Source organism: Balaenoptera ricei, chromosome 2, assembly GCF_028023285.1.
Source record: "Balaenoptera ricei isolate mBalRic1 chromosome 2, mBalRic1.hap2, whole genome shotgun sequence".
NCBI lineage: Eukaryota > Metazoa > Chordata > Mammalia > Artiodactyla > Balaenopteridae > Balaenoptera > Balaenoptera ricei.
In genome coordinates, this window is record NC_082640.1 from 16,041,267 (window position 1) to 16,053,684 (window position 12,418).

The 12,418-nt window shown below is 38.2% G+C and overlaps 1 protein-coding gene across 1 annotated transcript in view; it reads right to left on the reverse strand.

The window, feature by feature from the left end:
* The window catches only part of MALRD1 (MAM and LDL receptor class A domain containing 1), a 600,449-nt gene that overhangs the window by 410,562 nt on the left and 177,469 nt on the right, over nt 1–12,418 (reverse strand). Inside the window, exon 19 of the mRNA XM_059909182.1 lies at nt 3,784–3,871. Within this exon, the coding sequence (XP_059765165.1) occupies nt 3,784–3,871 (88 nt within the window). The remainder of the gene's footprint in view (nt 1–3,783; nt 3,872–12,418) is intronic.

The following is a 12,418-nucleotide window of genomic DNA, read 5'->3' on the forward strand; positions in this document are numbered from 1 at the left end:
AGCAGAACAGATGTGAGAAATATTTTGGAGTTTAAGGGGAAACTTAAAAGTTTAAAGGGAAAGCCAAAGACGACTATGGTATTTCAATCCTGGGTTGCTCGAGGATACTGAGGTCATCAAAAGGAACAAGGGAGACATAGAGGAAAGAGAAGCTGATTTTGAGGAAATAGGTAAAAATGAAATAATCTACTCCTTTTTATTCACTTTTAGTATAAAATAAAATTACAGGTTACAAATCTGCTCTTTGGACATGAGGTCAATAGTTTGTGTTTTTTTAGTTTTTTATTTGTTTTGTTTTGTTAATCAAGGAGGAAACATGCTGTAGATAATGTTCATATTGAAAGCAAATCAATGTCTGTAAGTGAACCTACACGGACTGATCCCACCTCAGCTAACATGATGTCATGACAAAACACTGACTGATAATCAAGAGCAATATTTCTATTAAAAACCTAATTTTTATTTTTGTTTTCATCTTATGGTAAGATCACATCAGCTTCCTTTATGAAACCTATGGCTTCAGCAGGCTTTGTGGTTTCTGCCCAAAGTTTCTTTTGCTATGAAGCCAACATGAAAACCACGCAGTTGAGTCTTTAAAATTCCATATTTTTCTTCCAAAACTTAAAGCAGAAAATTGGGACTAACGGTGTGTAACTGATACTTCACATCTCTGCCCTTGTTTCTGGCAGCTCTTTTCCCTCTACCTTGGAAACATCAGCCACAGAATGCATGTAGCAGGATAATTAAAGCAGCAACAGTAGCAACCATGACTTGTGTTCCCTTTCTGTATTCCTTTTTGTTCCCCTCTGCCACTGGGGTCACAGCCATTCTCCCTAAGCAAAGAGTGGGAGGCGATTTGGCCCTGAAATCAGACCCCTTAGGTGAAAAATCTCATTCCTACCCTCAATTGTGCATTCTTACCCAGGTCATCGGTGCTCTTTAAGTTTAGTTTTTCACACCCATAAAATGGAAATTGCTTTCTCTTCCTTGGGCGGTTAATGTATTTGATGAACAATATAATAATAGTGATAAACATTATGATCCAAAGAAGCAGACATTGTACTCTGCCACTTTATAGCTAGATAGCCTTGGGCTGGTTATCTCCTTCCCAGTTTGCTCCATAAAATTGGGATAACAAAGGCATCCATCCTATTCAACATTCAAGATCTCTTCACCTGTGATGGACCAGGCACTATTTTATACTCTTAAAAGAAAATAGGATTATATGAGATGATACACAGAGTGATAGATGGTATTAATGTAACCATTTATCAGTTCCCTCCCTTGTAAGGACTTCCTGTATTCTCTGTCCCTGGCAAGCTCCTTGTCTGTGGCAAATACTTCCCTGCGCCATTGTTGGGCTTGATCACTTGACTTGCTCTGACCAATGGAAGTGAATACACATGATGTCCTAATAAAAGCTTTAAGTATGCTTTCTTTTTCCAACCCTCTGACTTAAAAACAGAATGTGTCAGACAGGGACTTGGTCCATCAGCCTGGGTCGCATATAGACAGGACCCACAGAACAGAGATACATAGATTGGAACTACATAGAATTATACAGAGCTATGAACAAGAATTACATGTGTTTGCCGTTATTATTCTACGCCAAACCACAAACTTAAGAGTAAGAAATAAATGCTTGTGGCTGTAAGCCACTGAGATTTGGCTGTCAACAGAAGCTGACATATAACATAGTGTCTTACATATAGAAGTGATTAACATTTTAACAATAATAATAATAAACTAAAATATATAAACACTTAAAAAGATATAAACATCTCTCCACCTATCCAATAGATGTTTATTGAGTATTACTATGTGTCAGATACTGTTTATGCTACTGAAGGTATGGCAGTGATCAGATAAAATCCCTGCTCTCATGCCACTAACATTATTATGGCGGAAATAAAATTTGACTATAAGGGGATACGTGTTGTGGAGAAAACACAGGGGAAGGAGACAGAAAATGTCAGGTAAGGAGATAAGAAGAGGTGTGTGTGTGTGTGTGTGTGTGTGTGTGTGTGTGTGTGTGTGTGAGAGAGAGAGAGAGAGAGAGAGAGAGAGAGACAGACAGATTGAGAGAAGGTTTCACTAGAGAAATTTTCCAGCAGAGATCAGAAAGAAGTAAGGGGGTGAAGGGGATATCTGGGGGAAGTACATTCCAGGAAGAGAGAATAGCAGGTATAAAAGCCCTGAGGCATGAATGGGTTGGAGTGCTCAAGGACCAGCCAAGAGGTCTTGTAGTTGAGAGACATCAATTAGAGGCACATTGGTAGAAGGTAAAGTCAGAGCTGTATGAGAGGGCCGGTCATTTATTCCTTGGAAGTTATTGGAAGAAGTTTGGCTTTGTTCTGAATGAGATGGGATGTCATAGGAAGACTCATGATAGGGTAACATGAGCTTATGTAAGTTTGAAAAGGATCATTCTGGCTGTTGTTTTGAGAAGAGATTATGTGGTTCAAGGGTAGAAGCAGATAGATCATTTACAAAGCAACCACAGTAATCTGTATAGAGACGACAGTGGCTTGGACCAAGGGGAGAGTATCGAGAGCAATGAGAAGCAGTAGACTCCAGATATATGTGAAGGTAGTGGCTGATCAGATTTGTTGATGAAGAAGCAACTGGAGATAAACTATCATTTACTGAGACAGGGAGACGTGCAAGAATGGTCAGATTGAGGGAGCAATGGGTCATCAAGAATTTACTTTTAGACACTGAGGGATAAAGGTAAACTTGTTGAATTCTGATTTCCTTCTGCTGGCTTTCCAGAGAGGGGGTTGGCTTTCTGCAGAGTTTCACAGAAACCACTGCACAAAGAATGGTAATTAATCCTGCCAGAATGATGGGATGGAGAATCAGAGGTGTGACATTAGCTACAGCAGAAAGAACTGGAATCCAGCCCTCTGATTATGTCTGGGGAGAGGCTGGTACTCCTCTGACCAATAATGCTGCACTGTGATGGACCAGGGCTGCAGGTTAAGTTTTCAGCACATGAAAGTGCTCTCCACATGGATTATTGTGATTGATTTTTAAATTATCCAGCCTCTGATCAGTCTAGGAAGGAGACTGTGCTTTCCCTTGTCATGCAACTAAAGAGTCTACAACCTCAGTCCCAGGAGTTTGAATTTCAGCCCTTTCAGATCACTATGCACTGCCTAGAATGAGTTTCCCCTGGGGTGTGTTTGTTTTAGGTTATTTTCCCTAGTTATCTTTGAGATGTCTAGTACATCTAAGTTTGGATGTTGAGTAGGTGGTTAGTATCTAAGTCAGGAGTTCAGGGGAAAGGTTGAGGATGGAGATATAAATCTGGAAGACATGTATTAGATTTTTAATGGAAAGAAGTCTATAACTTGGAAAGCAAATGGCTGGCAACAATCCTCAGGAATATTTAAAGTGCAGCCCGAGAGTAAAACATCACTGAAGGTACCTGAGAGGTTATTAAAGTCTCCAAAACAATGTGATTATAAGGTAACCAATTCTGTTCTTATAACCCCCCAAATATGATGGAATTACAGTTTAACTTCAGACACAATTTCCTAATATTTTGCATATGATAAGACACAAACACAACTGATTCAAACCTCTTTACTATGTTTGCAAAGATTTTAGACTAATTACTAGAAAAGATTCACAACCTTTTCCAGGGTTAATATATTAGTAGGATAGAGTAGAACTGAGAGTATTTTTGAATATTTCTGGAAATGAAATATTGATTTCCTTGGCAGTTTTTCCAAGTAAACAGGTTTGAAAAAACTCATATACTAAAATATCCTTCCTTACCAGGGTAGAAGGTGCAGTCCATAAATGACAAATCATCAATTGCGATGTCTCCAGTGAAGCCATCTCCCACTGAAGCTTCCACTGAAATCTAAGAACAATATAAGAAATTTGTTAATACTGTGAAGGAAATTAATTTCTGGAAACTCATGGTTGAAAAGGAATTCAGAATTTGGCTAAAGAAAACCTTCTTCTGAACCATTAAAAACATACTTTGCAGAAGTCTCCATAAGTTGGTATCTTGTCTCTACCTGAATACTTCCAGTAATAGGAAGCTCCACACCTTACTGGGCCCATTAAATCCATGAAGCCCATTCTGCTTCTGGTGAGTACTGATTTTTTGAAATTTCAGTATATCAGATTGATATCTACTTCCTTATAACTTTCAACCATTAATTCTAGACTGGTCCTGCTTTCTTCTGAGCCTTTAAGTATCTGAAGGCAAATTACTGAACCTTTTCCCACCGTTGCCCCAATAGTTCAGCTGTTTCCAAGGTTAAACCTCTTCATCCTTCAAGAAACCAAATTTGTTGCCAGAGGTACTCTCTAAAATGCACATTTTGAAGAGCTTTAAAATTTTTCTCCCATCGACCTTATTCTGTAACATTTTATGGAACTGGCGAATTGTTATTAGATCTCCTTCAGAACCTCATTAATCACAGTGAACTCAGGTGACATCGGTGTTGTTACAGGAGCTGCAGTTCCACTGAAACTCCAGTAAAATGTGAAATACTGACAAACCACTATAGTATATGGCAGATTGTGATTAGGGCTGAGATTTACTGTAATATAATTAATCATGATGAATTATTTTAATACTCATGCAAATATGTTGCATACTTACTAGGAATCCTGCTATAATTTAATAATGAAGAACATTAAGCAAACTCAAACTTAAAAAACACATTCCTTTTTTCCACTATTATATGAATATATGTTTCTGTTTCATTTTTCCTCACAAATGCTATATGTGGAAGTTGAAATTTTATTTCATTTTTCAAATTCTATCCTCCATTAAAAGTTGTTTCATACATTATTTATTCCTAATTAAAGAAGATAATTAAATGGTCAAATTACTGACCTTAAGCCTCTTGACATCTTCCACCAACTTTCTAGGTTTTCTTGAGAATTACTAGAATTTTCTCCTTTATTTGTCACTGAGGAAATGACTCAATTTGGAAAAGGTTTATTCATTTAATTAATGGGCAAATATAGTTCACCTAATACTGCCTGGGGAACAGGCAGTCTCCTACTGCTTTAAAATGGGTCACTGCAAATATAAAATGCACCCTTCTTTTCACCACCAGCATGATTAAAAGAAATATTATAAGCAGAGAAAACAAAAACACAAAAAGAATACTCAGTACAAAATCATACAATTATTCTAATAAACAAAAAGCCAGCAGTCAGAATTTGGCAGAACATACTGTAATAAAATATCTTCTGTTTCATAGGAAAAAAAAGACTGCAGTTGGGTGAACAATAGGGAAAAGGTGTAAGCAAGGACTGATTAATAACTAATACACTAGTTAATTACAAATACATTCTTTGGATCAATATTTGTCTATCCCAATACAACACACGACATGGTAATAAAAAGCTCAGAAGATGCAAGAAAAAGGAAAAACTAGGATAAATAAAAATAAACACTACCAACGTGACTACACTGCTCATGATTATCTTAGTTTATTCATGAGAAGGGATAGAAAATTGATATAACAGAATCTCAAGTCTATGAAAAGCATACCTGTACATATAAATATCTGTAAGCTAACTTTAGGGATGTATACACATACATAGCTCCATTTGAGTGTGTAGGTGGACTTAACTGTTCCAAAGCATTCCTTTTGTTGTCTTTATATGGTCACAAGTTAAAGAATTGGCCGTTTGTGAAAGTTACAAATTTTCTCATTTATGGTCTACACCAGGTGAGCAGCATTTCTGAGTGGATGTTGTCTACACAAGTAGTATTTGTATTGGAGTTTACTTCACATTACATGATAAGCATTTTGATATTGCTTCTACTAGCATTCATTGCCAAAGGAAAGACACAAATAATCCAAGGCAGTGACAGTTGGGTCTTGCTCTAAGACACAATTTAATCACAATTTTTTACCAAAATATCTTCTATTTTCTAGTCTCTAAATGGTGGCATTCTTGAGAAAGAGTGAACAATAATTTCAAGCTGAGATACTAAAAAATGTCAATTTGCATATATAACTGCAATCTCAGCCTCTTTTGAATATTTAATTAAACCAGCCATTAAAAAAAAGCCTACCTGATAACAAATCACATCTTGAGAAAAAGTTATGAATGCTGAAGTTCAATTTTACTTCTGTCCTGTATTTAATTTAGTCTTGCAAAAAGTTTTGCAAATTACCCTAAGAAACTAGTCACAAAAAAAGAGCAAACCCAAGTGTGTCTATTCTGGAAAATCCACTTTCACTTTTGGTGTTTTTCCAATAAATGGAAGGGTATTAAAACACTAATGTTATTGTATGTGAGGCAGTATTGCCACTCTAGACATTAGGGAAGCCAAATTTTACCCTTCAGTTTCATTAGCACCTTACTGAATGACTTAAAGGGCAATTGAAAATTCCAGTTTGGTCTGAATGACCTGCATTATCTGCAGAGGCCAATTCTACTTACATTAGAACTATTACTGCCATGGAAATTTTCTAAAGTAATCCAGCTATTCTAAGTTGTTCTTCTCATGGGCTGTTGCATGCTCCAAATAAAGATGGAGTGGCCTTGTCAACTACCTTGGAAATTTTAGTTCTAATATAACCAAGGACTCTAATATTAATAAGGCTCTAAAGACTTGTCTTAGCAGATTTTTATTTCTATATTTAGGAAACTTTGAATTATTCATCAAAATATTTAAATGATATGAAAACTATTATCATACATATGTAAGACAGAATTTAATCATAATTTTTACCAATATATCTTTGATTTCCTAACATATATATAATTAACACACACATATATATACACTTATAAATAAAATAGTCTCTATTAACTCATAAGGAAGAAAAATGGAATTGACTCAGCCTGCCACCTAGTTTAACCAACCTGTGTTTGGAAAAAAATATGAAATTCCAGCATAATATACCAATTTTTAATATAACACGTCTTCAGAAAGACTTGAAAGAAAGGAATTGTTTAAAATTTATAAAAAGCATGTATCCTACGTGGAGCAACTGGAACTCCAATGCATTACTGATGGGAATCCAAAATGGTACAGCCACTTTGGAAAATGGTTTGGCAGAGATAAACCCATGCACTTATGATCAATTAATCTATGATAAAAGAGGTAAGAATATACAATGGAGAAAAGACAGTTTCTTCAATAAGTGGTTCTGGGAAAACTGGAGAGCTACATATAAAAGAATGAAATCACAACATTCTCTAACTCCCTATATAAACTCAAAATGGATTAAGGACCTAAATCTAAGACCAGAAACCCTAAAACTCCTAGAGGAAAACATAGGCAGAACACTCTTCGACAAAAATCGTAGCAATATTTTTTTTGGATCTGTCTCCTAAAACAAAGACAATAAAAAATAAACAAATGGGACCTAATTAAACTTAAAAGCTTTTGACAGCAAAGGAAACCACTGACAAAATGAAAAGACAACCTACTGAATGGGAGAAAATATTTGCAAATGATGTGACCTATCACGGGTTAACATCCAATGTATATAAACAGCTCATGCAACTCAACAACAGAAAAACAAATAACCCAATTAAAAAATGGGCAGAAGAACTGAATTTTTCAAAGAGGAAATGCAGATGGCCAACAGGCACATGAAAAGATGCTCAACATCACTAAGCATGAGGAAAATGCAAATCGAAACCACAATGAGATATCACCTCATACCTGTCAGAATGGCTATCATCAAAAAGAACACAAATAACAAATGTTGGTGAGGACGTAGTGAAAAGGGAACCCTCCTACACTGTTGGTAGGAAAGTAAATTGGTGCAGTCACTGTGGAAAACAGTATGGAGGTTTCTCAAAAAACTAAAAATAGAACTACCATATGACCCAGCAATTCCATTCCTGGGTATATATCTGAAAAAAAAAAAAAAATACTGTATTTCTTCTTTGCTAATGTCAGGCTTTACAATATATGGATTGCTAAGAATTTTTTTTTCTTTAAGTGTCTACTTTGGTATTGTGCCAACTGTTTCCTTGGTTACCAAGCAGGAAAAAAGTCTGGAGTTTCTCACCATCAACGACAGAAGAGACTAAATGGTGATGACCCGATTCCCATGAGTTTAGTTTAACCCAAACAGTGCTTTCAAGTAGAATAGTTTGCCAAGTACTTTCAAAGTAAGATATTTCACAAGAAGATACTGCCTGTAGTTGCCACAATCCCCATTACTCCCTATCACACCTAACTCTAAGGCGGAGGGTCAGTTGCCATTAATTATTTTACACCTGAACTACTTCTCTTAATTCACATCCCTTGCTTCCAGGGGCACTTGGGTTTGCAATTCCTTTTGCATACTAGTTAGGTCAGAAACCATGAAGGGTCTGAGACTTTACCCTACTCGCAAGCTAACGTTAGCCTGCCACTGTTTCATATGCATATACTGACAGAAGACACAAGATCCTTGATTTACAGAGATAGCAAAACTCATCAGCCAGAGAAATATCTTCCACTGGTTCCCCACTTCCCACAGGGAAACATGATAAGTGCCAGATGTTTCCCTGCATGAGTGGTGGGTTGCACCATAGAAGAAGAACCCCAACATTAGGAATTTCTAGCTGTTATAGGCTGCTGGCACATCTGAGGGAGAGGGAGGAGGAGAAGGAGGAGGTGAAGCAAGAGGGAAGGAAGGGGAGGGGCAGTAGGTAGGTAAATTACTCCAGAATGTAAGCAAACGTCTCAGGGTAAACTCCATGCAATACATCCTTTGCTCAGAAGCTGAATAATGCAGGACACAAGAAATGCATGGAGAACTGTCTCCCAATGGGGAAGCTGGACAGTGCTACATTGCTGATATATTTAATTTGTGGAAGTATGATGATCCTTTCATGTATGTGTAAATTGAAATGTTTATCTAAATTCAGCCTCCTTTCCTCTTATACCTCATTTTATACTATTCTGAACTGAATGAGTGTAACTTGTTAGAGTCTCTCAGAGATGGCCACCCACCTGCTGTTAGCCCAGGTCCTTTTCCACCCACAAAATCTTTTCCCATCAGAGCTTCTGCTATATTAAGAGTAGAGATTTTTTTTAAGTTTTTTTTTTTTTTAATAAATTTATTTATTTATTTATTTTTGGCTGCGTTGGGTCTTCGTTGCTGCATGTGGGCTTTTCTCTAGTTGCGGCAAGCACAGGCTACTCTTTGTTGCGGTGCACAGGCTTCTCATTGCGGTGGCTTCTCTTGTTGCAGAGCATGGGCTCGAGGTGCACGGGCTCAGTAGCTGCAGCATGCAGGCTCTAGAGAGCAGGATTTAGGGCACAGGCTCAGTAGTTGTGGCACATGGGCTTAGTTGCTCCACGGCACGTGGGATCTTCCTAGACCAGGAATTGAACCGGTGTCCCCTACACTGGCAGGCAGATTCTTAACCACTGCACCACCAGGGAAGTCCGAGAGTAGAGATTTAAAAAAAGAAAAAATAATCAAGGAGGGAAGGATGTGGTTGAAGAAATAAGGTCACTGAAAATTTCATTCATGTTTCTTTATTTAGACAGAATTCTGTTATTCATCTTGAATGAAAGAAACCTAAAAAAAATCATCTCTGAGTTATTCAGGTCATATTAGATTGATTTGCTTTCCACGGTTTTAAAGGGTTGGCAAATCACAAAGGTTATTTCTGCTACGTTTTTCTCTAAGCCATTTTAGATGTACAGGAAGGGCCAAAATTTGGGTGAGTTTTTTTTCCCCCTCTAATTCTTCACAGTGCCTTTGTGGAACTTGCCTAACTGGATTTTAAAAGGGATAAATGTTGATCAATTTGAAATTAATTTGCTACCTAAAACTCTACAAACTCACATGCTATTTTAAAGCATCTTCCAGGAACTCATATAGCACATAACCCATTTCACATCTCATCTATTATGTGATGAAGACAAATAAATAGTTCTCAGTTTCCCTAGTTCTAAGAATTTATACGGAACCTATTTGATTGGAGGTTACAAAGACGCATTTAACTGAAAAAAGCCTGATCAATATTAGAGAGAGAAAAGGGAATTAGAATAATTCTAATAATAATTGTCTGATATGACAATTGCTATGCCAGCTTTCTTTTGATTTCCATTTGCATGGAATATCTTTTTCCATCCCCTCACTTTCAGTCTGTATGTGTCCCTAGGTCTGAAGTGTGTCTCTTGTAGACAGCATATATACGAGTCTTTTTTTTGTATCCATTCAGCCAGTCTATGTCTTTTGGTTGGAGCATTTATTCCATTTACATTTAAGGTAATTATCGATATGTATGTTCCTTTTACCATTTTCTTAATTGTTTTGTGTTTGTTTTTGTAGGTCTTTTCCTTCTCTTGTGTTTCCTGCCTAGAGAAGTTCCTTTAGCATTTGCTGTAAAGCTGGTTTGGTGGTGGTGAATTCTCTTAGTTTTTGCTTGTCTGTAAAGGTCTTAATTTCTCCATCAAATCTGAATGAGATCCTTGCTGGGCAGACCAATATTGCTTGTAGGTTTTTCTCCTTCATCACTTTAAATATGTCCTGCCACTCCCTTCTGGCTTGCAGAGTTTCTGCTGAAAGATCAGCTGTTAACCTTATGGGGATTCCCTTATGTGTTATTTGTTGTTTTTCCCTTGCTGCTTTTAATATTTGTTCTTTGTATTTAATTTTTGATAGTTTGATTAATACGTGTCTTGGTGTGTTTCTCCTTTGATTTATCCTGTATGGGACTCTCTGTGCTTCCTGGACTTGATTAACTATTTCCTTTCCCATATTAGGGAAGTTTTCAACTATAATCTCTCAAATATTTTCTCAGTCCGTTTCTTTTTCTCTCCTTCTTCTGGGGCCCCTATAATTCGAATGTTGGTGCGTTTAATGTTGTCCCAGAGGTCTGTGAGACTGTCCTCAATTCTTTTCATTCTTTTTTCTTTATTCTGCTCTGCAGTAGTTATTTCCACTATTTTATCTTCCAGGTTAGTTATCTGTTCTTCTGCCTCGGTTATTCTGTTATTGATCCCTTCTAGAGAAGTTTTAATTTCATTTATTGTGTTGTTCATCACTGTTTGTTTGCTCTTTAGTTCTTCTAGGTCCTTGTTAAACGTTTCTTGTATTTTCTCTATTCTATTTCCAAGATTTTGGATCATCTTTACTATCATTATTCTGAGTTCTTTTTCAGGTAGACTGCCTATTTCCTCTTCATTTGTTTTGTCTGGTGGGTTCGTACCTTGCTCCTTCATCTGCTGTGTATTTCTCTGTCTTCTCATTTTGCTTAACTTACTGTGTTTGGGGTCTCCTTTTTGCAGGTTGCAGGTTCGTAGCTCCCACTGTTTTTGGTGTTGGCCCCCAGTGGCTAAGGTTGGTTCAGTGGGTTGTGTAGGCTTCCTGGTGCAGGGGACTAGTGCCTGTGTTCTGGTGGGTGAGGCTGGATCTTGTCTTTCTGGTTGGCAGGTCCACATCTGGTGGTGTGTTTTGGGGTGTCTGTGGCCTTATTATGATTTTAGGCAGCCTCTGTGTTAATGGATGGGGTTGTGTTCCTGTCTTGCTAGTTGCTTGGCATAGAGTGTCCAGCACTGTAGCTTGCTGGTCATTGAGTGGATCTGGGTCTTGGTGTTGAGATGGTGATCTCTGGGAGATTTTCGCCGTTTGATATTACATGGAGCTGGGAGGTCTCTTGTGGACCAGTGTCCTGAACTTGGCTCTCCCACCTCAGTGGCACAGCCCTGACGCCTGGCTGGAGCACCAAGAGCCTGTCCTCCACAAGGCTCAGAATAAAAGGGAGAAAAAAAAAGAAGACGGAAATAAAATAAAATAAAATAAAATAAAATAAAGTTATTAAAATAAAAAATAATTATTAAGAAAAAAAATTCTTTTAAGTAATTAAAAAACAACAAAAAAACGGACAGACAGAACCCGAGGACAAATGGTAAAAGCAAAGCTATACAGACAAAATCACACACACAAGCATACACGTACACACTCACAAAAAGAGAAAAAGGGGAAAAAATAATATATCTTTGCTCCCAAAGTCCACCTCCTGAATTTGGGATGATTCGTTGTCTATTCAGGTATTCAACAGATGCAGGCACATCAAGTTGTTTGTGGAGTTTTAATCCGCTTCTTCTGAGGCTGCTGGGACAGATTTCCCCTCCTCTTCTCTGTTCGCACAGCTCCTGGGGATCAGCTTTGGATTTGGACCCGCCTCTGCGTGTAGGTCGCCTGAGGGCGTCTGTTCCCCACCCAGACAGGACGGGGTTAAAGGAGCAGCTGCTTCGGGGGCTCTGGCTCACTCAGGCCGCGGGGAGGGAGGGGTACGGAGGAGGCGGGGCGAGCCTGCGGCGTCAGAGGCCGGCGTGACGTTGCAGCAGCCTGAGGCGCGCCGCGCGTTCTCCCGGGAAAGTTGTCCCTGGATCACGGGACCCTGGCAGTGGCGGGCTGCACAGTCTCCCGGGAGGGGAGGTGTGGAGAGTGACCTGTGCTCACAC